General features: G+C 36.3%; 1 protein-coding gene across 4 annotated transcripts in view; it reads left to right on the forward strand.

Moving 5' to 3' along the window:
* The window catches only part of FGF14 (fibroblast growth factor 14), a 411,580-nt gene that overhangs the window by 312,294 nt on the left and 73,995 nt on the right, over positions 1–25,291 (forward strand). For all 4 annotated transcript variants that reach the window (XM_072853684.1, XM_072853700.1, XM_072853693.1 and 1 more), the window contains one exon: positions 3,549–3,652. In XM_072853684.1, the coding sequence (XP_072709785.1) occupies positions 3,549–3,652 (104 nt within the window). The remainder of the gene's footprint in view (positions 1–3,548; positions 3,653–25,291) is intronic.

Below are 25,291 nucleotides of genomic sequence, written 5' to 3' on the forward strand. Positions count from 1 at the left end.
CATGAAAACAGGAAAAAGAAATGTGGTGGGTTTGTGTTTTGCTCAAGGAAGGAGTTATTACTTATCAAAAAGTGGACTTTAACTTTGGCTAAAACTTTTGGAGGATTAGAATCCAACTCAAATTTGTTCCTGCAAATCCCCTCCACGGAACCTAAAACAGTAACTTTTTTCATGTCAGTAGTCCCTTTTAACTGCCCCCCCCCCTCCCCCATTTTCTGATCTTGTGTGTGGTGGGACTAGGCTTGCAGGCTTAGGAAAAGGAAGAGAAACCATTTGCTTTACCGTCGTGGTTTAGACGGAATACAAAGCAGAGCTAAGGGAGCGCGCAGAGGCTCAGCGCTGACAAGGAGAAAGTGTTTTACTCGCACCATTTTTGCCAATTGGTTCACTTGATTTCCGTGATGTTCCCACGTCTTATTTACAGTTGGATTTGCCAGGCTTTATACTTAAGCGTGCAGCATGGGAGCACTGAGCACCAGGCAGAATTATATTTCCTGGGCTGTTCCAGGGTGCTCCCTCTCTCAACTCATCTGTGGACTCACGGGGCTGGGTTTAGGTACATAAAGATGTTCAGGAACCTCACTCCCCACTCAGTTTTGGTTTTGGATCATTGCCTTAAAGATAGAGGGAAGCTGGGGGCATGGTTCTTTTTCACACCCCCCTCAGGTAAGGGCATAGCTTTGGCTGTGCAGACCTGAAATGCCAGCAAACTCTGGAAGGCTTTCTACTTTTCTCAAGGCAGGTTCTTATTGGAGTGGGGGACAGCACAGGTGAATCGTAGGAAGGTTTGAAATGTGTAATTGGGCACAGAAGTCCTGTTCAGTAAAGAGTACTGCACAGCCAGGTTCTGGGGGAAATAATTGAATTTCCTTTGGCCAGCTTCAGGACATGTAAAAACCACATGCTGTGCCTTACTGGTGCATGTTTTGCTGACCTCAGTATGAAGCATGTTGCTGAGCATTTATCAATCAATAATTGAATGTAGACTGGCCTCCCTAGTTTCACCCAACTCTGAAAGATTTTGTGGAAGTTACTGAATATTCTGTATGTGCAGAATTACAGCATTTCAGATCACACTCTAAAATTTTATGGTCTTAGACTAATTACAGGAGCTCTGACAATCTCCAATTAAAACTTGGTGGCAATAAAAGTTATACTATATGCCCTCCTCGGTGCTTTCTAAATTCACCAGCAACTATAAACCGCTCTAGTAATTTTATAGGTTGAATAAAACACTGCCATGTTACAGGCCTCTAATCCTCCTTCAATGGTGGTTGGTTTTTTTCTAGCTTTGCTGCTTTATTGTTATTGGTAATACAGCAAATTATATCTACGTTCCAGAAGTTTTGACTGAACCACTATGATTTGGAGTTATTTTTCATTAGCAGTTTTCCATGGCTGACTTGTCTTTTGTGTCCACCTCTTTTCTTTATAGAAGTGTTGTTTGTTTTTCCTTCCTGGTGTCCCCTCAGTTGTTGCTGCCCTCCCGCTAGCATGGTGCTCATATCCAGGTTGCCTCCTGGAATTTCTTTTCTTCTAGAAAAAAACAAACTTAACTGCTATCTGAAACCTAGTTTTGCTGTGACAGACTCCCCCTCTACCACCCACAATGGTTTTGCTGGTTTTGACATTGTTTCATTCGAGGGTAATGGCTGATTGTTTTTTTAACTTGCAAATTATATTGAACATTTGAAAGCCCTCAAGTCATGCAGTGTTTAGCCTGTATGCTCTTAGGATATCTTGTCCGTGAGTGCCATATTTCACTGGTTTACATTTATCTTGTACAGATTAGAGATAGCCAGTGGCTACAGACAAACTTGTCTGTAGCCAGTGTTTGTCTAGTGAACAGCCCAGTAAGATCCTAGCATGACAGAAACTTTTAGAAACTACAGAAATGAAAATGCTATATATTTGTGCTAATTCTTGTCTGATGTCATCTCTTCTATTCTTCTTTATAAACCCATAAATTTGTTTTCTGTTCTTCCAGAGCTCTTTTGAATATATTTTTCTTTCTACAGCTTTAGGAAGTGCTCTGCTACAATTCCCAGCTTTATACTGGCTTTGTGCATTCCTAAAAAGATCTTATGTTACATATTCTTTTTCTGTGTGACAATGTTGAAGGAAAGGGGTTCTTTCCATCCACTTCTATTTTTAAATTCTAGTAGTTGACTTATGTTTATTCTCAATTGTAAAGATTTGATCATCTTCATCATAAACAGTCTGCGGCTTTGTGTCTGTTGACCAACCAGGAGTTTTCACACCTTGAGAAAATGTACTTATCCACCGCAATTACATGACCCTTTTTCTCTTCATTTGGGCTTTACCCCAGGCATTCTGATTACAGATAGCCTCATAGGGTACACTTTCTGGTCACACCTATGATGTACTTCCTAAATTTTGAGGACCTCACTGTAGGTGTTACTGTGTTCCTGAGACCTGGCTTGGTGGAACCATGGTCCTCACTGCATATGTTGAACACACAGGTTGCACTTTTGGTTTTCATCCAAGGACTTGTGAATCTTTGACTCATCCACAGTGGAAAAACACTTAGCACGAACTCTGGCTCATCCATATCTTTTCTTCCAAGACTGTTTGATGTGTGCTTTGCATCTGATTTCCTAGTATGAGTCAGTAAACTTAGTATAGGTGTGTGCTGGCGTAATTTTTAGAAAAAGAATTGGTCTGTGTCTCCTACTTATATCACTTTTTCTTTTGTTGTTCTGTGGTGAGGCTGGTAAACTCCCGCTCTTCACACTTTTTCAGACACTAATCAAAGCTGTGGCTGTTTTTGTTATTACAGAGGTATATACTATTGCTAGGGTATCTGCTATTAGCTGTTTTTTTAATTAATTTTTTTTTTCCCCCAGAATTTTAGTCTTTGAACATGTTCTATATTCAGCTCAATAGCATTTATGCACATTTAGAGTCAAGCACATATTTCAGTGCTTTTCTGAACTAGGATAAGCCTCTGCCATTACCTGAGGCCTGTGTACTGCTGCTTGTATCAAATACATCATTCACAAAAGCAAAAAAAAATTTTTATTTTAAATCACAGACCCCTTGAAAGCAATCTTTAATGAGAGCACATCTTAATCCAAAACCATAAAAATGCCTACAAAAATAAAAAGCTACTTGCCAGAATCAGAGAGAGATGTTTTCTGCAGTGTATATCTCACAAGTATTACCCTTATTATCAGTCTACATTGATGAAGGAACTGTTGGGCTCTTTGACTCTTTTCAGATTGCCTGAGATACTCATGTCTGCAGTGCTGCATAAATGATTACAGTCCAGGATGCTGTGCTTTGCATTTGCTAGTTAGCACTTGTGCCACATACTGAACTATTGCAGGACTTATTGCTAGATAGATACTTAGTCTTTAATTTTAAAGGATTAACTTTACTAGAAGCAAGATTTTCTGAATTAGTTTAATTTTAAAATCAGAAAAAACTATACAGGGAGTAGTTTTCTTTCTTTTTACTAATGATGTTTATTAGACTATTGTAATAAACTTAGTATATTCATATCTGGTCATGTTTTTTCTTCACAGCGTTATTCAACCTTATACCAGTGGGACTTCGAGTTGTTGCTATCCAGGGTGTAAAGACTGGGTTGTATATAGCCCTAAATGGAGAAGGTTTCCTCTACACATCAGTAAGTACCTTTCTGAACTCTGTTTAAGAGGCATAGCTGAAGTTGCAATCTACACAGGAATGAGATGCATATTCACTTTTAGGAAGCTCTATAATGTCTATATATGTGTATACATACAGTACACACACCTGTGTACCCATGTATGTATGCATCATATCTATAAATGGGATACAGTAGAAATTACTGTGTACTATGTATGAAAGTCTGTGTGTTAGCAGTGCTAAAAAAACATTCTGTAGAGCTCTTTTTCTGGCAGGCTATACTGGTAGCGTGCAATACACCACAAAGATTATTATTTTCAATTAAATTCTCCAGAATTTTTAAATAAAGACCTGCAATTATTTTCTTAGTGACTTGTTGATCAGAATCCAAAAGCTGCTCCAACAGTTACTTTCATTGATAAGACTTACAAGTGTAACTTCAGTCTAAAAAGTCATTAATAACCTTACCATTTATCACCATAATCTTGTAATTGTATGCTTAGCATTATTGATTTTTTAATTTCAGATATCAGGAAAATAGAGAGTTCTGTGATGGACTATATCTTTGTAGAAAAAAATCTTTTGAGTCACAAAGAAGTCTGCTGAATAAAGTGATTGGAAAGTCCTCAGATTGTTTAAGATATTCCAAATGATTTAATGCTAATCGCTCAGTGTGTTGTTGTCAATATAAAAATCTTCATTTTTGTGTAAATTTAGTGTCTTACCCTCCTTTGAAAGGCAAACAGACTTTAATATGAACAGGCAGTTCTGTCAGGTATTAACAAGGTGGCTTAAAGGATTTTTCATTACTATATTTTTATTGCCGTCTATGTTGAATTTATTTACATAGTGCTTTTTCCATTTTTTACGTCACATAATTCTTAATTCCCCACTGAGTTACAATACACTGCTTTGTTTTCAATGTCCATTGAAAAGAAATTAGACAGATTAAGTTTCCGATGCCCTGAGGGAAAGTATTCTGTTTGTTTCAACTATACGATTGTCTTGGAAAAGCTAATTAGGAAGAAAAAATGGAACTAATCTGGAATGTCAATGTCAAGACAAAGAGAAAATTCCTCCTCATAAAATGTCTGCTGGAAACTTGAGCAGTACGATCGAAAACATTTATTTTCTTCTGTTCAAAATAAAAAATTCTATCACAAGAAAACATGCAATATTTGATGTCAGAAGGAAGAAAACTACAAGAAAAAACCTAGAGCTATTAGAGAAAATGCATTGCTGACTTCCCAGTTCCATTACTTCATGTGGGGAGTTCATTTCAGTATGATGGCGTGAACAGTACTTTTTTACAGTGTTGGTACAGTTAAGAGTACATTCTTGCCCAGCACTGTTTCTGAAGTGAGTTCTCAGTCCTTTGGAAAGGAATATACATTTCAGAAAATGTACCAGTTTCCTGACGGGTAATTCTGCACAGGGAGGGACGCTACATGAACAAATTCTGGCAGCCACTGTGTTTATGTATTATTCTGGAAATGGTCCAAGTTAAATGAATGGTGTCATCTGGGGAAGGGAAAGGAGTGGAAAGTACAAGGCAAGATAAGAAGAGATGTCTGGATCCAAACTTTGAATAGATGTGAACCCGACCCTTAGAACATGCTCAGGTCCAACAAGATATTTCTATTGTGCCAGTGGGAATCTGAATTGCTTTGTTCCTATGTCTTCTTTTTGAGCAAAACAGATTACTTAGGTTGTGATCAGTCTCATGGATATAAATAAAAGATTATGTATAAGGAAAATGTAATCCACGTGTTTAATATTTTGCAGGATTGCATATTCTTCATTGCCACTAATGGCAAGATTTTTGGACTTGATGACTTCATGTATTCCTGTAGTTATTGGCAACTTGTTAAGTACTTCTGAATTTTGTTCTGTGAATGTTGTTATGTTTTGAGTGTATTTCACTTAAAAATCTCTTGGGAGAGTGTCTCAATCTGTCACTTTACCTTGTGTGAGGTAAGGAAATGAGTGGTTTTGGAATGTACTGCTTACTCTTCCTTGTGTGAAGAATGAAAGATGAGCGGCCCATTAAGTGACAAAGAGATGTGACACATTAGAAGACTCAGTGGAAGCCTTTAGTTTTGGTATGTCTACAAAATGATTTTCAACTTACACTTTTGTCAAGTTGAAAAGTAGTAATATTTGGTAATCTAATGCAAATTTAAAGGTAGTAATTTCAAAACATCAATGCTGTAATACAAGTTTGATTGTTTCATATTAATGTATTGAAAACATTGACAATACATTTTTGTCTTAGCAATTGCCTGCTTTCAGCTTAGAGACTAATGCATTTGAAAATAAGAAGACAAAGCATCAGAGAGAAGTCTGTCTTCTCCCTGAGGATCAAGATGAAGAAATACTGCGTGCAGAATATTTTAAATACTGTCATTTGTAGAAAAATATTTTTAACCAATCACTTTCTATTACTGTCTCGTTGGGGGATTTTTTTGACTCTCTGTCATGGTTGTGTATCTGTTGCACCTGCAATGCAGAAGTTCTGTATTACATGTCACATATGTTTTTCCCTTGGCTATTCAGAGGAGGATGGGAGAAAAAAGTTTTCTAAGTTTCGTATGCCAACTGTCATCATTGAAAAAAAGTGCCACATAATGGGCATGCTAGTTAAAATTTACATATATTTAGATATATTACCGATTTCTTATAAACGTTTTAAAAAAATGGAAGCATGCACTATAGAGTGACATTTATAGTCTAAGTTGAGACTGAAGTCCTGTATAGTCCTTCTCTGCAGAATACCTCAGTGTCCCTTTTTCCATTCACGGTATATGAAACCCATAGCTTATAAGAATATCCTACGTGTTGATGCCTCTCTTCAGAGACTGAAGGTCCCAACTCAATTATTTTTATCATAAGCTTCACATGATGTTGACTTAAGTCATTAAGTCATCATGACTTAAGTCATGATTAAGCAACAGCACTGACAGGAAAGGTATTATGTGTGATCCTGCTCTTTCTGATATGAAGTATTCAGTAAGAGGAAAATGAAGGTACAGTGACAGATCAGTTTTACATATAGATTATCAAATGCAGATTTGCATTGTTTTCTTTCTTTGTTTTTTTTAAAAAATCTTTTTTTAAATGGTTGTGTCAGTTTGGGTATCTTGGGTTTTTTTATTTTATTCTGCCATATTTAAGATTTTTTCAACTAATTCACAGAATTAGAACTAGGAAAGAAGTGCAGAAATATCACAGGACAGTGTTACAGTAGTATTTCTTTCTTAGAAATAGAAGGACAGCAAATTGTGTAGGAAAGTCAGTCTCAAGAGCTTTTCATACCTATTTTGCCTGCCACAGCACTTGAGATTTGTATTCTGTCCTTTGGGGATTGATTGAGTCAGGGTCCCTAACACACACCATCAAAGCCTTGTCAAATAAAGGAGAAGCAAAATCTTTGGAGTTTGATACAGCTTTGCAGAATTCCTGCGAGAAAATACTTCTCAAAAATTATAACCTTATTTTTCAATGCCTTTAAAGTAATTATTGTAATACCATGATTCATTATTTTCTAGCATATAAATATGAGAACAAGAGCCTTTTCATGTTCAGATTTTTTCCTTGCACTTTCAAGGGTTAGACCACTTAAAGACTATCCATTAAGCTCACCTTTTTTTAAGTTTTGGTGTATTGCATCCAACTTTATTTCCGTGTGTATGTATACCTATACTTATCTATGTATATCCATATATATCCACTCATAATTAGGATATATTTATTTAGTGACAGCTTCCCAATTCTAGGTGTGTGTTAGTGAGCAATGAGAATTATAAAATGGAGTTGAAATTTATTTTAGATGGATTAATGAACTGTGAATAATTCAGTATTTATGACTGACTTCATCACTGTGAAAGCTAGTTGGAGAAGCTGGATTTTTCTGCAAAGACCCATCTCAGTTACTAGCAAGATTTTTGACATAATAGTTATGGACTTTATTTGTTAAAGTCCAAAAACACACCTTACTCCTATCTCGCCTTTGGAAAGGGTAGGCAAGATAAGATTTTATTTCCAGGCTTGATCCTGTCAAAATCAAAAGGTGTGGAACTGGCTCCATGCACTGAAAAAACAAGCACAGCCACAGGGTTTCTCCATGGGGAACAGGTATTGCCTGCAGCAGGAAGATGGCAGTGCAGTACATGGCAGAAGCTTTTGTTGGTTTTGATGCTAATTTTGGTCAACTCACTTTGCAAAAGGTTCATTAGTTCAACTTTCAGGGGACCTGCAGCTTCTTGTTTTGCTTCTAGGATTTTCTGCTATCATAACAGGATGAACTCAGAGGTAAAACTTATAATATGTTAGTCCATTTCATGATTCCTATTTTCCTAAGGTGAGGATATGAAAGTCTTCTTGGGTTATAACCTTCAATTTCTCTCAAGGATTACTTGATGTATCTGGGAGGGTTTGGAAGGGCTACTGGGTTTTTTTTTCATCCTAGGAGCAGTCTAACAGGGTGTTACCAACATTTGGTGGCTACCAGAGTAAAAGAAAAGGGAAAAACTAAAATGTAGAAAGGAAGAAATTCCAAACTCTGAAACACCTTTATCTGCTTGTGCTTTCTTCTTTGTGTTACCTTTTTAACCATTTCTTCTGCCAGTTTTCACTGAGACCTGAGATGTGGATGAAACCAGAAAGTGAAGAGTACGCCTGTGACATTGTCAGCAGCAGATATTAAAGTCATAGCAATCCACTGCATGGTTTCTTAGTAAGGCTGGTGAACTACAGAGATGCTTTAAAAGGTGACTGAGTGTGTGTTTCCTTGAGGTCTTACCAACTTTTTATAAAGTATTTCAGAATTAGGGATGGCACACTACTCGCTTTCCAGAATAACCATCTTGTAAGATGGGGGTTTGTGTTTGATCTGCCATGGTATGCGGTGTCGAGGGTCTTGGAAGGGTGTTGGTTGGATAATGTTTCTGTGGCAGTAAGATGTCAGTCTGTGTCACAGCCTTCATGAATGAGAGAAAACATCAATATCTGTTACTGAGAATTGTATTTGTTATATCACTCTGGCAACGCTCACCTGAAAGAAAAACCTTTGAGGGTTTCTGCTGACATTTCAGCAGCTTCCCAGTGGTGGTATTTCCACCACTTCTTTAAGCCCACATAACTGACCTGAGGAGAACAATATTTAGCCTTAAGGAAGAAGATAGGAGCATAGACCTGCAAAAGAGTGAGAACTGAAGTAATCTGTATTTCTAGTATCTAAATCAAAGTAAAATGAAAAACAAGTTTCTGGTAGCTTTTCATGGAGCCTCTCTTTGTGCTTTGGAATAACAATGCTTAGCGTGTGCAGTACTTTGAAGGTTCAAAGGTGCATAAAAACTTATAATAAACAGGACAGAAGGAAGTTTAAACTGTGCAAAACCAAAGAGGAAATGCCATGTTTTAAAATTCATATTTTTTTACAAGAATAATCAAAAAGAGGTTAATGTGACATTGAGGCAGCATTTTGCTGTTGATTTTGTGTTGTCACAGTATAACAGCAGTTGACCTAGGTTTTGGCAGAGATTGTTCCCCATCTTGCAACGTACTGTAGAAATAGGAATATATCTATTTAGAGAGATGTGGACAAATACGAGCTTGTTCTATGATTTTAAAGAGGTAGGCTTTTGTTCTAGTAGTCAGAAGTATACTGAATAACAGAATAGGGTAAATCTTGTTGCTCTTGAGGTATCTGTGGTTTTGTGAACCTAAGCACGTCAGAGTGGAGTGGCTCCTTTAATAACGTTGTGATCAATAGGAAACATGTTTTTCTTTCTTATGTCAGACTTATGCTTTAAGGTCTCAACCTGCTCCCACGCTCTTATCTTCCAGCATAGACTTTACTAAGACAGGGACAGGACCTTAGTTCACTTGTCATTATCTGTGTCTTGGAACTACTCCAGCACACTTTGGAGAGAGGAAAATGGGTGAATTTAATGATTTGACAATCACAGCTTCTGATAAAGACTTTTGAAAACTAGATATGTTAACAGTGATATTTTAAGAGTGTAAATGCATAGACCTTATGCAAGCTCCATCAGCTAATTTTAAGAGCTTACCACTAAAGTGGTTTCTTATGTATTAATACCTTCTTTGCATAGCCTGTTACCTTTTATTCAATTTGGTATTGGTTGGAAGGTGACCTATATTTGCTTCATATAACAAAAGTTTGTTTGAGAGGGGAGTAAATAGCACGTTTCAGGGCTGTGTTCCTCTGTAACTTGGGCTGCATTGCTCAAAAGGTAAACAAGTTCAGCATGTTCCAGAAGTAGTTGAAATACACTGACAGGGAAGAGGAAAACATCTGCATGGTTTATGCTTATTTATATCTGTGTTTGGTGGTAGATAATTTGTCTCTCAAGTTGCCTGCCAAAAATAAATACAGAAAATTGCTAATGTATTTATTTATTCTGTGGTGGCACTTAAGGAACAACTGATAACAGCCCTGCTGTACTGCACAAAATAGTGCCAGATGTCCCTGCTACAGAGTATAGTAGAAAAGCGGTATAAAATACATACTAAGTCCATGACTTTTTTCAGTGGGTTGGTTAGGTTTTCGGTACATTTTTTGATTGAATGTGCTGAAGCCAGTGTTTTCACACAAAAGATAAGGGAAAAAGGAGGCATGCACAGATACATGAGAGTTTGATGCGGCAGGAGAGAAGTGAGAAGGAAAGAGGTGAATGGAATGAGGCTGACATGAGCCTGTGATAAGCAGGTATTTAAGAAAGTGAAGAAATAGCACAGTTGCGCAGAACAGAATTGTAGAAAACCCTATGATGATATCATCATTGTAGAAATGTTTATGATGATATCACCATTGTTTGAGTCTGATGCTTGCATTTTTTACTACCTCTCTGAGTCTTTCACATGCAGAAATGGCTACTATTGGAACTAGAGTTCATAAACAATACTAGTTAAAGAAATAGGCTACTTTGAATATACAAAAAGATAATTAGTACTATAAAGATACAGTATTTTAGTGTGGCTTCTTCATCTGTAGCAGCTGTTTCAGCCTCCATTTAAACGCTATACAGGGGGTAGTAACAGAATTTGACTCAAAACTTGCAGTGATGCTTCTTGCCACTTAAACCAAATATGTGTGTCCTGCTTGGTTCATTAATGTCCACAGTATCCTTGACAGGACTTAGTTGAAATTTTTTATCTATAAGAAACACTTTCGTATTTGCTTAAAATATTTCTTTTCCTTTCCCACGCTTATCTCTCATATGCACATGCAGAAAATCTCTTGATATATGTGTTCTCTTTCCCTAAGATTACAGAAATGTACATAAATGCATCAAGGTTAAAAAGCTGCTCTTCCAAACTTCTTGTCAAAGCATGGAAGATCACAGAGTCAGCAGCTGCAGTTGGATATTTTTCAGCTAATAATGGTACAACAAGGAATAGTAACTGTAGGTAGGTATGCTAAAATGAGGTAATCTAATCTCATGCTTCAGGAAGTAAAATGATTGCCACAGGGATCAAAAGAAATGTTTTCCTCCATAGATGGCATCGCTTACTGTAGATGCACTGAAGGAGGTTTGCCTCTGAACTATTGTGCAATGGTCACAGCCAAAGGCTGAGCACAGGCTTGATGGACCACCAGCTTAATCTAGTCTGTCAAATTTCTGCTTTTGGCAATTCTGTCTCTCATGGCAACCTCCCTGTATTTTTGGCCAATGTTTGTTTTGTTGCATAAATGCAACTACACTTTTCTGAATGTTTCTTTATTCTCAACTTGTTTGTTCTTAGACATTTGGGGTTGTCTGTAATCCTAAGTGTTGAATGCTGTCTCACTGTCTATTGTATAGTCTTCCAATACCCCCCTGTCTTCTATTCTTTTACTTCCCTGGTAATTGTCACTGTACAAGCAAAAGGGTCACGTTTGAAATTTCTAATTTTCTATTCATTACTATTTAATCTTACTCATTCATTGCATCAAAGTATGAAGAGTAGCTACCAAAGATTTCAAATATCTCAAATTTTAGAGAATTATCAAAAAGTTGTTTCCAAAACAAACCCCTACTACTTCTTTCCATTATTGGTTAATGAATATTCAAAATATTGACAACTGTAGATGGATTTTATGGTAAGTTTAAATCCCTTTCATAATAAATTTGGTTCTTATGATGTGAAGAAGACTTCTCACTGCCTCTTCAAGATTTCTAGGTAAGAAACAAAAATTAACTGTGTGGAGTAGAACAACAATTAGACACATGGTGCTGTCTATCACTGCTCTAGCTGCATAGTTAATGTTATTCAGGGCTATTTCCAAAAGATATATGGCTAGATACCAAGATAGATGAACAGAAATGAACTATGAGCTTTTAAATATAAGGTCTGTTTTAAAAAAAAAATTCTGGTGGGCTGAAGAATGGCTTTAGTCAGGCAAAAATGTGCTTTCATTATGCAAGAAAAGTTCAGTATTATCTTGCAGAAATAAGATAGTGAAATGCATATTTTGTTAATTTTTAATAATTTCTCTAAAACTTTTAACTAACTGGATCAGAATATTCAATTTATATCCCATAATATTAACATAAAAGAGGAAAACGTTGTATTTACCTATGTAATTAAAGAAAATTATGCAAGCATCCTATACCTTCAGGGACCTTGGTAAGGCACCCTACATATCCTATAATAAGATGATGTGGGCTCAAGTATGTGAGTATTAATTTATCATTGTACCTTTGCAACACAATTCTGTATAATGTGTGGTCCTTAAGATTGAGCTGCAAAGGAAGGATGGTATATTTAACTTGTTATTGTAGTGTGCAACTCTACACAATAGGGATTTGTATAAAAGATATGTTTCTATAAATGCTGAATGTTGAAAAAAGCCACAGCAGTCTTCACCACTGTTGTAAAATGAAAGCGTTATTTGCAATGCAGTAGCCATAGATATCTTCTGCATTAGTGTTATATATGTTAATGATTGATTTATACATAATATCCATTGCATTTTTGGAGCAAAACAGGTTTCATATTATTCTTGATTTTTTTTTGGTCTCGTTTTACTTTGCTATTATACACATTTATTTTCTTGTTGCAGCATATTCATTTTTTCACTTGAATAGGCAAGTGTGTAGCTAAGATTAGTGAATGATGGTCAGTGATAAATACATATCCCCTGTAATCTTCCCATATGTCAAGTGCCCCTGTGGAAAAATCTGGGATGTTTCAGTTTCTTCCTCCTTGGTGAGGCAGCTTTAGCCGTGGGCTGGATCCTGCATGGAAACTTGACCATCTGGGCAGGCCCATAGAAATGCTGATTCTGCACGTCCTGACTAATGACCCCTTACCCTGGCCTCTTGCTTGTTGGCAGAGCCTATTAATCTGGGAGCTGCCCTGGTGTGTTCATGACCCCCTGCCTTATGTGTGTGTGCTGGGGGGGGAACGGGGGTTGCTTCCACCAGCTTTCCCCGGTCGGATTTTCTGTGGCCAGGGACTAGATGTGGCGTGTGTCTTTGCAGGGCTGTGACAGTCTGTGGGTGAATACTTCCACATAAACAACTGGGATCATCTCTGAAGCCTTCTCATTCCCGTGGGACTAAACCTCTTTGAAAGGATAACTTGAGACCACTTTTTTTCCCTTTAGCTAGATTTGTAGTTAACAATTTGCTGATTAGAGTTTACTTACAAGGTAAATGAACATGTTAGGACTGATTTTTAGGTGTCTATACAAAACTGGCTAGGAAAACAAGCATCCAGTAACTTCTTGTATGTAGTAGCAAACATCAAGTCTTCATCTCCCTCTTGGTTTCTCATGTCAAATTCTTCAATCCTCCACTTTCTCTGCTGGCAACTTTCCCTAACGGTAATCCCTAGGGTATTTCCATGGATCGTCCATGATCATATGTGCTCATTTAGACAAGTATCATAGACCTTACAACCTACTTTTGACATTTTTCTTTGTAGAGTGTGACTCTTTCCTGCCTTCTCATCTTTCCCTCATTTGGGACACTATTCAGTCACCAGAGAGGCAGTTTTAGGTGGAGACAGGTAGATACAGACCTCCAGGAGAAACGTATGAGGTTCTTGTTACTTGACCAAGCACTAGCTGTGGCGTGTCATCAGAACAACACCTAGCAATGGTGGGGCCTTTTCTGCCCATAGCTTAGTGTAATTGCATGCATCTTTAATCAAATAAAAGTTACAGTTTCAAATTTGTGAAATACTGTCTGGATATTGGAGAGCTCTGAAATTCTCAGAAGTACCAAGTGTTGGCCTAATTCTGATGCTAATTACAATTACTGATCTCATAGGCAGCAGGGTTGGCATAACTGAGCACTTTCAAAAATCCATCTTGCAAGGGTTAAACTGGCGAGGTTTATTTTGCAATGTTTATTCAACATACTCTGTTCACTGTCAGATGAGACGCTCTCTTGACTGATTCCTGTTGACTTGACAAGGATTCTTGTTTTTTAGCAGACTACAAATACAGCCTTGGGGACATACTGTGTCTCCCAAAGGTGTCTCGAAAGGAATCATAAATCTGTAGAAAATCAGCAGTCAAACCTGACTCCTGCACTAAAAGCACTGGAGTAGGGGTGAATAGACAACTCACCCCATCATGTTTGAATTCAGTTGTGACTGTTCTCTACATTCTGTTCTCCTGATATATTTGTCACTAAACATTTTGTAATAAAAAGTGAAACAATGCCAGTACCTGCCAAAACGTGAACCCTTGGACTTAATATGCAGGATCTGCAGGAAAACCCCGTACTTTGAGTAAGTGAGACAAAAAGCTGAAGACTTAATTCCTTCTGTGCACCTGTGGATTTCCTTTTCCAATAGCACGTCACATTGCGGATAGCTTTGGCTTATTAACAGGATGATAAAATTTTTTAGCATTGCCAGACATTTACATTATATTACTTAATCTTTAGTGTGATTGTGGCTGCAAAGCTGAAAACAAAGTGTTTCAACATGAAAATGAAATACCAGTACTTTGCAGATGTACACAGCTAAAGACCTAGAGTTTTCCACAAAAGAGATGTGATTGCCTAATTCACCATGGAATTGTTTACTTATTGCACAATTGCCTAGCTGCTGGTGAATTTAAAAAAGATAGGGAAAGGGTTTTATACCACAGGCACAAAACAAAATATAGCCAACATTTCAAAAGCATAATATGTTTTCTTTTTCATGTCCCTCTTGGCCATCATCTGACTTCCATGTTGCGGCTGATGTCCCCTAAGCAGTTATACCCTGTCACATTGCCATTCAGGCTACAGGCCAAAACTGAGCACAGTCTAGATCATCAGGGAAGAGAATAATATTATGAGAAGATCTACTCCTAAAAGTAGTTTAGGAGATGTTAAGAATAGGTAGAAGATTTTTTTTATCTATTTGCCAAGTATTGCAACTACTTCTCCCACCAGTGTTTTACATTATTGGCTGAGTATGGCTTTATTTAAAAAAACTAAGGGTTTAATTTTTATAAAATTTTAATTAAAAAGTAGACCTGCCTGTCATTAACCATATTCTGCAATCCTTGTGGGTATTTTTTTCTTTATCCTAGAAGGTGTTTGGATGTTCACTGCCAAGGGAAGAGCAAGGGGCATGTTACTGTGATAATGTGAGAATAGACTGGTCAGACAAAAAGTAAAATCTAATTAATCACAAATAATCTGGAAGCACTGTCTCTGTAAATTATTGATGTTCTCAGGGAGATATGAACTGAAAAATGTATTCTCTCAGAACTCAGTCGCAGTTGTAATTTCGTACTTTCACAAGAATTACTTTTCTTTTTATAATGGCATAGAATAATTTTTAGATTTGGTAGGAATTTTTCCATTCATTCCAGTGGGATCTGGAGCTATTGGGCTATACTTCAGTAGGTACCAGAAGGATTTGGATAAGAGTAAGCATCATTCTCATTCAGCTTCTTCTTGAACAAAGTATAGCAGGGAGAATCCCTCTGTTTAATTCAACATCTGAATGCTGTTAGTAAAAAGTATATTTAATTTCAACCTGCATACCTTGTGCTTTTTTTCCCCCCTCTGTTTTCTGGAGAACTTCTTTTAAGGCTTAGGGTATGATAGCAAGAGACAGCATTTAATATTCTTCTTCAACACTTACGTTGTTTGTGAGAGGGACTGAGTTGACTATTTTCTTCTTGACATTTGAAGATCAGGAGTGTGCCCTTGTCTCTTCATTTTCGAGTATTTATTGGCACCAGCAGCAAAGGAGATGAAGGAATTGGCCTTTCAGGCATTAGAAGTGACAACTTCAGAAGCATCAGCTGAGGCAATTCTATCACCCATTTAGCATTCATTTGAGCATTGAAGGTGGCTGAAGAATAGCCTTTGAAAACAGAATAAGAGATAAAATTGATATTTCCCCTTAATACGTACAGAAATTTCACTGCATCTTTGACAGCTGACAGCATCCTGCCCTGTGCTATCCTACTCAGAACTGTGAAAGCCACTTTTCTTCAATTGACATGATTAGAGTAGAAGATAGATCAGTTGATTTTTGATTTTCAAAGATTATTGTATGGAGGCGACTGCTCTATAGATGGCATGTGAGGAATAGTGAGATAGTGTCTGAACTACTGTGTCTGACTCACAGCTTTGGATGTACAGGTATGGCATTGAGAAAGAAGGAGGCAGAAGAAAGGATTAGGATTAGATGATTGACAAGTAGATCATAGTAGGTTCACTTCAAACTCTGCCAATCACATGAAAACTGTCTCACTAGTAAATTTTGCCTGAAACTACTCAAGGTAAAAATAGCCTCTCTTGAAATTGTTGGAATTACCCTGATAGGAAACGTGAGGGCACTGGCCATGTCAGATGCAGACAAGATGCAAAGTTCACACAAAGTGTCCTTTTATTCTGGCAGATCACAGAATTTGTTAGCTTTGAAGAGGCAAGTTCAGTTACATTTGTCTGTAGATACACCAAACTCAGAAATATAGCATGGAGTTCTGCAGTCCTGGTCTTAAAAATAAACACACTATAACCTTGTTATCCTCATGACTTCAGTAGACATGTTTTTGTGTGAGCCTACAGTGGTAGAAGTTTCTTGGGCAGAGTTGTGGAATGAAGCATTAGTCATGGAAATGTGAAGAAAACATTGATGGGTTGTTTAAGTGAAAAGTCACAAAAGAACTCCATGAGTGTAACTGTTAACTTATGATATTACTGAATAAAGGAATGATGAATAACAGTTGTGATGCTGTAGCTGTTCACAACACCAATTCCGGAGTCTTAATGGGAGCAGAGGAAAGTTGATTGTGCTCAAACGTCACCTGAGTCAGCAAAAGAAGTGGGTTTTTTTTAAAACATCTCATTGGGCTTAATACAAGGTAAAATGAAAGACATTACTTATCCTAATAAATATTGTCTGTTGTCTACATTAATGGAATTTAACCAGAGTATTGCAAAATTAGTAGTAAATACTAGAAAATCTTGTTGCTTGGTTAATGGTTCTGCAGGGCAAAAAGTAAAAATGACAACTTGTGAAAATGAAAATATTTTTTGTTTAAGATATTAACTAAAAAATAAAAATATTTTGAAAGAGATACAGGTAAAAAAATAAGGTAAAAATACAGGTAAAAAGATTTTGAAATTATCCAGGTAAAAAGTTTACTTTATTTCCAGGAATAATTACTCAACAAAATTTTCAAGATCTTGAATTGTGTTCTTATTTAGGCTTGGAGCGAATGCTGAAATCTTCCTGGAATTTTTAGTCAAAATTCTAGAAAATCACAAAAAAAGAACAACATAAATGCAAACTCAATTAATAATGCTCCTATTGCTTATACATGTAAAGGGGTGTGTTAGTATATATCCCCCTACATGAATAAAAGTAGTGTAAATTATACATAAAGATGTAATTTAATTACAGACATTAAAGTAAAAAAAACAAAACAAACCACAAAACTATTTTGAGAATGAACCTATTCTCTGTTAACACAGCCTGAATAATCCAAATTATTATCCAGTTTTACAAGAACTAAACCTGTGTATTTTGCAGATTCAGAGTATTTCTTTTGTGCTTCTATCAATAAAAGGAAAGTGTTGATAATCAAATCAGGAAGCATTGCATTCAAAGGCATGTAGCAGTAACTTTATAAAAAAACAGGGAAAATTAGACAATTGTTTTGCCTTCTTAGTTATTACCATCTGTTGGTAATTTCTAATTGGACTGGGTGATATTTTTGTAAAAGAAAAGGGCTTCAGAAGTTCAGTAAATATGTTTGTGCATATGTGATGGTTTTTTCTCCAAAAAGATGAAACAACCTTTTTTCTTCACATTGTTCCATTCGGCAAAGCAACAAATGTTGAAAAATGCCCGCATCTATATTCTCTCTTTTTTGTCAAGTCCTATTTGTTAAAGTAGTGCTGTACTCTTTTCCTTTATCTCTGAATGGAAGAAGGAATTTTATTTGGCATTTCATGGCCTGCTGCTTTTTCTAAAGGTTCCAACTCAATTCCCCTCACTGGTAGACAGCAGGGGGTTCTCTAGCTCATGCTTAAGATTGTTAGTAGTATCTTTCTGTTAACGTCAAATTGATATCACTCTGTGATTGGAGTGACCTGGAAAGCAAGCTCTGCTGGATAAGCCCTTATTAAGGTGACATATTGTTCCTTTATTCTGAAGTAAATACCTACTTCCAACTGTAAAAAAACCCCATCAAATATATAAACAAAAAGACTCATTTGTTTATTCCATAGTATGAATAGGCAAAACAAGCAAATATTTTCATTAACGTATTTTTCTTTGCCATATGCATTCTAAACATTAGTGTTGAAACATTGACAGGAAGGCAGGTTTTTCTAGGACAGGTTGTTAAAATGATAATCTTATATTATGCTAATAAAAGAATATGCCGAGGATTTCTCAGACGCATCAGCAGTTTCATACTTTTGGGTAGCCTCAGTGAAGGAGGAACTCTGCTGCTTGCATGAAAAATGCTTTGTGAAACCAGAGCCGAGGTGCCACCAAATACCCATAATATGGTGACGGAAACATCTTATTTTGTTAACGGCTTCCACCTGGGGACCCCAAAGAACTTGATATGCAGGAGTGAATGTAGCTTTGTAACTCCCATGTGTGCTGTGCAAGAATGCCAGTAAGCATTCTTGTCTTTTAAAAAAATTAAAAAAATAAATTTAGGAAGCTGTTTAATTTAGAAGAGTTTAATTGACCATGGTAGCAGAAGTATATGTCGAGTGTTAAGTATATAGTAAAGATTTGAGATATGTGAACATGTAACAGTAGAAGCTAGTCTGCACAGAGCCCCTAGTTCTTTCTCTGGGCTTTTTTTAAGCCAGGCTCTGACAGGGTTAGAAAGCTGGTACCTGAATTTCTCATTGTTTTCTTGAATTTAAAAGTCATAATAAATTCATCATAGCGCCATAGCATGTTGTTTGAATGTAGTCACAAAGCCGTCTGTCACCTGGAAAACCTCTACTAAAATGACTGACCTAGATTCAAATGATTTGAGATAACTTTGTGGTAGAATGAATTTAACAAAACTTTGAAATTCTTTTTGGAGCAAGCCTGTATGTAGATTGCAGTGTGGAATATCCTAATTTCTGCCACTAAACCATAGCAAAGGTACATTGTTCACCCATGTGCTGTCTCCAGAAATGTCTCTTAAGTAGATTCTGTAAAAGTTCTGTCTCTATCATTTTAACAAAATGGTGAACACAGTGGCGGAACAGTGAGAACACAAGTATGTTTTTTTCATACAGTTTTTTTGCCATGGGCTAAAACCTCATGTTCAAAGTTGCTGTCTAAAATGAGCTTTTTTGCTTCTCTTTTTTTTTCTATTTCTGGTGACTGTTTCTTACCTCAAGCCTGTTTTGTTAGCTAACTGGATTACCTGAATACTGGTACTAAGATGTAATTTCTCCCAGGTGAATTTTATATAAAGCCACCTTATCACTACATAGATAAAACTTTGCTTTCACAACCTGATCTGGCCAGTTTGGTCCTGACAGTGGAAATCTCCTAGCTGTGCTAGAGTAATACAAAGCACAGTACCAGGAACCAAGGTACAACTTTTAGTATGTTTTACTGCTTCTTGGAAAAGTTTTGCTAAGTATGACTCTGTTGTCTTCTAGGTTTAACTTCTGCAGTGGAGAATAGTAAAAGAAAAGTAATATTGATCAGATTAAACATAAGTAATCATTTCAGATGTCAGACTGAGCATATAAATTGAACAATCCATAATTATTTCAAAATTCCTTATTTTATAAAATCCATGTTTATTGGGTAACAATTAAGTGAAATGCAATGAAATGATAAGCACTGCAGGCCACAATCCTATTAATGCTGCTATTAGATTGGGCCCTTACTTTTTAATAGCATCATAGGTGATTTGAAATGTAAATATCACTTAGAAAAATAGCTATACTTTTATACAGCCCTCTCTACTTAATTAAATAATATCACTTGTAAAGTTTTTATGCTTGAAAGGAGTTATGTCAATAAAATTGGAAAAGATTCTTTCTTTTTGATGAGATGTACTTAGTAGTTTCTCTTTTGTCTTAAAAGGACCATAAGAATGAAAGATCTTAGGCTGAAACTGAAGGTACTCCTTTGTTTCCATTTCTTTCTATTAAAATGGCTTTATATCCAATTTGTACAATAAAGCTAATATGACACCAAAGCATTACCTTAGTGTTAAACTACTATTTTTTGAAGATGCCGACAAATAAAATTAAGTAACATCTAAAGCTAGTTGTTAGTGTGACATCTCAAGAGACCTGTCTTCTCAGTTGTCAGAGCTTCTGGCCCTGGGGCTCTTAATACAGCTCCTTGAATGCTTTTCCTAAGTGTAGCTCACCATGTATAAAGTATATTATATGATTGCATTTACTTCGAGCTTCAAGAATGCTTCTCAATATTATTTACTTGAAGCCCCATATAATCTGTTTGGGTTACTTTTCCTGCTTTCTATATTTTCAAATGCTGCATGCCAGGGAATATAATACATGAAAATATATTTTGTATATTATCCCTTTCAGTTTGAAGACCAGTTTCAGATATTTTGTGGATTGTATGTTGAAAATTAGTGGCTAGAAGGCAGGATCAACATTTGTCCTAAAAATGGCCTACTAGTCATGCTAGTACTAAGGAATTCAAAGACAAGTTATGCCTTTTGCCAAAAAACCTAAACAAACCTTCAAAGAGGAGTACAGGACCTTGCTTATATGTGTGTTTTCTTTTTTGTTCCCTACCTTGCTTAGCAAATTGCTAAAAAGGTAATGAAACATCAGAAACTTCACCTACATTTGTCAGAAAAAGTCAACATTAGAGCCTAATTAACAGCACCCTTTATTGTGAAGAAAACATGGGGATGAATCCACCCTGCAGTATTACTGTGGTTAAAATTACAGGTGCTTAGTGTAATGGAGTATTAGGCTGCAAACAGTATGCCTGAGGGGGTCAAAAGCAGTGAGTGTCATGCAAGTAGCTTATGCAAAACCCAGCTACAAATTATTTTCCAAGAAAAGTGCATACGTAACAGATTCTAGCATCCAATTTTCTAGTTTTGTTCGTTAAGACTGCTCTTCCTTTCCTGAAGGATATGGAGGGTATATGAAGGGTTGCTATACTTTTCATTCTGTATAACCCTAAGAATGGCAGAGCCAAACATAAATGCATCCTTCTGTAACAGAATTAGCTAAAAGTATATACATGGAGTTAGCGAACTCTTAAGCAAAGGTATTTTTATAAGTTTTTCCCCTTTTCCATTATGTATAATCATTTACTTTGCTGTTCAAAGGAAGACTTTTGTATCAGTTTTCAGGGAAAAGAAAAGGACTTTTCAAAGCGAATGCATCAGGATACGCTGTACCACCTAGCCAGTAGTGCATAGTATGATGCTGGCTACCTTAATAAAAAAAATTACTGTAATAAAAATTTCCAGCTAACTTGGAAATGTAAGATGGTAATGTGAATGCTTCTAATGCCTATCTCTGAGTGGCTCAACAGGACAATTACCAGGAGGAGGCAGGAAGCAGACAAGTGCACCGTAAACCCCATATATACGAAATAGAAATTGCTGCAGAGATTGTTTTGAAATGAGAAAGATCCACATGAGTAAAAGCATACTGCCTCAAAACTGTTACTGGAGGTAAATGATGTGAAAACCTGTGAATAAATATATCAGACTCTTTGCTGTTGAGACCTGAAAGGTAATTTGTGATTTTAAACTACAGAATAGAGGTTCATTATGTAAACTTGAATGATATCTATAGTATAAATAGAAGCCTTATTAATATGTAATGAAGCTTTTCCTGTGTTTCTTCCTTCATTGTTACATACTGTTACTACATATTGTTACTACATACTGTTACGACTTATTACATTCAGGAGGCTGTTACTTCTCCATTACCAAAAAGAGAAAAGATTTTTGGAGGGCCTTTTCTTGATGGGAGGTTTTAGAATTTAAGTTTTTGTGATTTTGTTCTACTGGGGTTTTTTTTGTTTTTTGTTTTGTTTTTTTTTTTACATGGGATAATGTTGTATTTGGACTCTCATTGGTCCTTAGATGAGAATTAAGTGATACATTGCCACAATATTCATCATTTACATTATTCATGTTTATTTCCTGTTTGCTGTCAATTCTTCTCACTTGGTTAGAATGCACTTTTTATCTTGAAAACGTGTGTATAACTTACCTTATATCCTTAAACAATAATTCTCTTGCGTTAATTAAAAAGTGATTAAGTAGAAGATAAGTAATTCTTATTTATAGAACTTGAAGACTTGAAACCTTTTTTACATTGTATTTCTGTCTTAAGCGTGCTTCCAGCTTAACCTTCTTTTATGTGGAAATGAAATCAGTCAAATAAAATATTTTTAAAGGTAAATCCTTAGAAAAAAGTTTCCTCATATATTCATGGTGTTTGAAGGCCTGCTTCAGAGCATTAATAAAACTTAGTAGAATATTTTAAGAATTTCTGGTAGCATAAAGTTTGGGTTCATTTCTATTAGTACTTCCATTTTAATGTGACACATGCCAATAAGTAAGGAACTTCAGTATTTTTTCATTATGCCACAGGGCGAGACAGGAAAATTCCAAAGAAAAGGATTTTGTCTTTAATTTTTTTCCTCACAAACACCTCTTAACAAAGATGTCACTATTGACTACAGTGCATGTTTCTCATTTGAAAGTGCAGTTATTTACAAGATAGAAATTATATGTCAAATAGAAAGAAACAAGTGTTTTCAAACAGTATAGAGGTTTTTTTTAGGAGGGAATAACATTTACAATACAAGTTAATCTTCCCCATGTTTTGTTAATTCAGTGACTGTTTATTGATCATATGATACATGTGGTGGAGCATATTATCCTCCCCCAGAATGAAAGCTGCAAGTGCTGATAGTAATACTGTGCGCCTGTCATTGGTACCGTAGTCCTTCTGCTTTCCTTCCCTCCTCCTCTACTTCTTGTCCGAACCACTTGTCTTTTCTCAATTTTTTAGACAGACCTATAAATGGATCTATATAGATGTCCCGCCACACCTCAAGCAGAGCCACATTAATTTCAGTGGAGCTCTGTCTGGAACTACACTTCAACACAAATCTGCAAAGGGGTAAAAATGTGCCCAAACAAATCAATATCCCAGATAGATACCCTAAAATCTTTCAGGCCTGTTCTTTTAGTGCATAAATTGGAATTGTAAGTTGATGGAGTTAGGGAAAAGCTGAATTTGGAGGCTGCTTTCAGGGAGAGGTGGTCACAAAAGATGGAGTGAAAACAAATGGGCTGTTGTATTCAGGAGAGCTGACAGTTATTAAAAGAGACAAGATTAAGGAAAAACCAGCCAAACTATCATAAAACTAAAGAAAATAAGAAACTGCTTTGACTATTAGTCATACAAATTGTAGAACAAATGGAAGCAAGGATATGGGACTAAGGATAGGTATGGAAGAATAACTGCAGCACATAATTTGGAAAAGATAAAGCTCTAAAAGTTGTAGTGAGAAACATAAAAGGTGGCAAGAAGAGCCTGAATAAACACAACAAAAGTAAGAGAAGGAAAAATGAGCCTATAGGTCCGTCTTTAACAGGATGAGGAGCAGTGTATGGTATTGAGAAGGCCAAAGTGGTCCAGAACTAATCTGAACCTAATTGGACCCACTGGAGAGTGAGTCAAAACAAGACTCACTCAAAGCTAGAGGATTTTTAGGCTGGTTAGATGTGTTTGATCAGAAGTGCCTGCTATGACTGGCCTCTAATGTGCCAAAGGAACTTGAAGCTGTAAGGGATAAGGTAAGAGCCAAAAACCCAAAGCAAGGCAAGCATTGTGTCTAGCTTTGAGGGATGGGATGGAGTGGGAGGATGAGGTAGATTCTAGCAAACAGTATCTTTCGAGAGATTATAGATAAATTCTTTAAAAAATTATTCATTTTATAAATATACAAATATTAATACAGTAAGAAACAGCCCATATGAATTTATCAGGAAGTTACTGTGTGAAATGAGTTTCATTGCTTTCTTTGATAGTGTAGCTCACCTAATGGTAAGAAGAAAGCTTTGTGTATGCTATATCTTGAATTTAGTAGGGTTTTGATGTTGAGGGAACTGGATTACATTAATCTGTACTGTAGAGGAGTGAGGAAAGCAATCAATTATTTTTATATTCATCTAGGATAGGACAAGAGGTAATTAGTTTAATTGTAAGTGAAGACAATGTCAGGAAAAAATATAACTACATGAGGTACCGGGAAAAGCTAAAAATGTATGAATCATCTCACTGGCGGTTTCTAACTGTGAGTTACACAAACTCTTGTCAGCATGATCTAGACAGACTTGCTTCTAATTCAGAGCAGGCAGCTTCAGCAGGGTCTATAACCTCTCTAACCAAAACCCCTTTTCCAGTCCAACACTTGCGTGATTACTCTGATTTACGTAGTCTATGACTCTTGGCTATTGAGAGATAATGCAATCAAATAATTACTAACTGCAATCTTCTTTACCTTGGATGTATCGTCATTTGGACTGCAACACTTAATCAATCTGTTTCTTGAAAAAGAAATAGTTAGGGGAGTGCCCATTTCAGTAAGTCTGGTAATAATGAAAAGATTTAAAGTTGAGTTTTTCTTTCCACTAAACTTAGTTAATTCTAAATATAAGAAATGTATTGTCATTTAGGAAAGGTAGCAGCAGCCTGAATTTGAAAAAGTAGTAAGTGTCTGCCTTTATTTCTACTAAGACCTGTACAGTTCTGAATGTTAGGTCTAATTTCACAAGCTTGATGCATTTCGGTTAGTATTTGGTGTATTTTCCAGAGGAGATTTCTTCAGGTGGCGTGCATGCTCAGACTAGTTCAATATGGTTGATATAGGTCCTGAATCATTATTTTGGAGTCCCTTGGATACTTCACACTTAGAAATATAAAGAAATAGCAATCTAAAAGTATGCTTTGATTGCTTACTTTACAGTAAATTCAGCCCAATTAACTGAAGACTGTGAGAGCCCCATGGAATTCAGACTGAGAACACTGAAATCGAGAATTGCCTGGTTTTTTAGTGAGGAGTACTTTTCCAGGGAAGGTAACATCTTGCAGTACCATGGGAATTTGGTTTTGTTTGAGAATTTCCCACAGATGTCACATTTGTTCTAGGAGGCTTAAAGGATACCAGTGAACTTAGTAACTGGGGATGC

This window comes from Ciconia boyciana, chromosome 1 (assembly GCF_034638445.1).
Source record: "Ciconia boyciana chromosome 1, ASM3463844v1, whole genome shotgun sequence".
NCBI lineage: Eukaryota > Metazoa > Chordata > Aves > Ciconiiformes > Ciconiidae > Ciconia > Ciconia boyciana.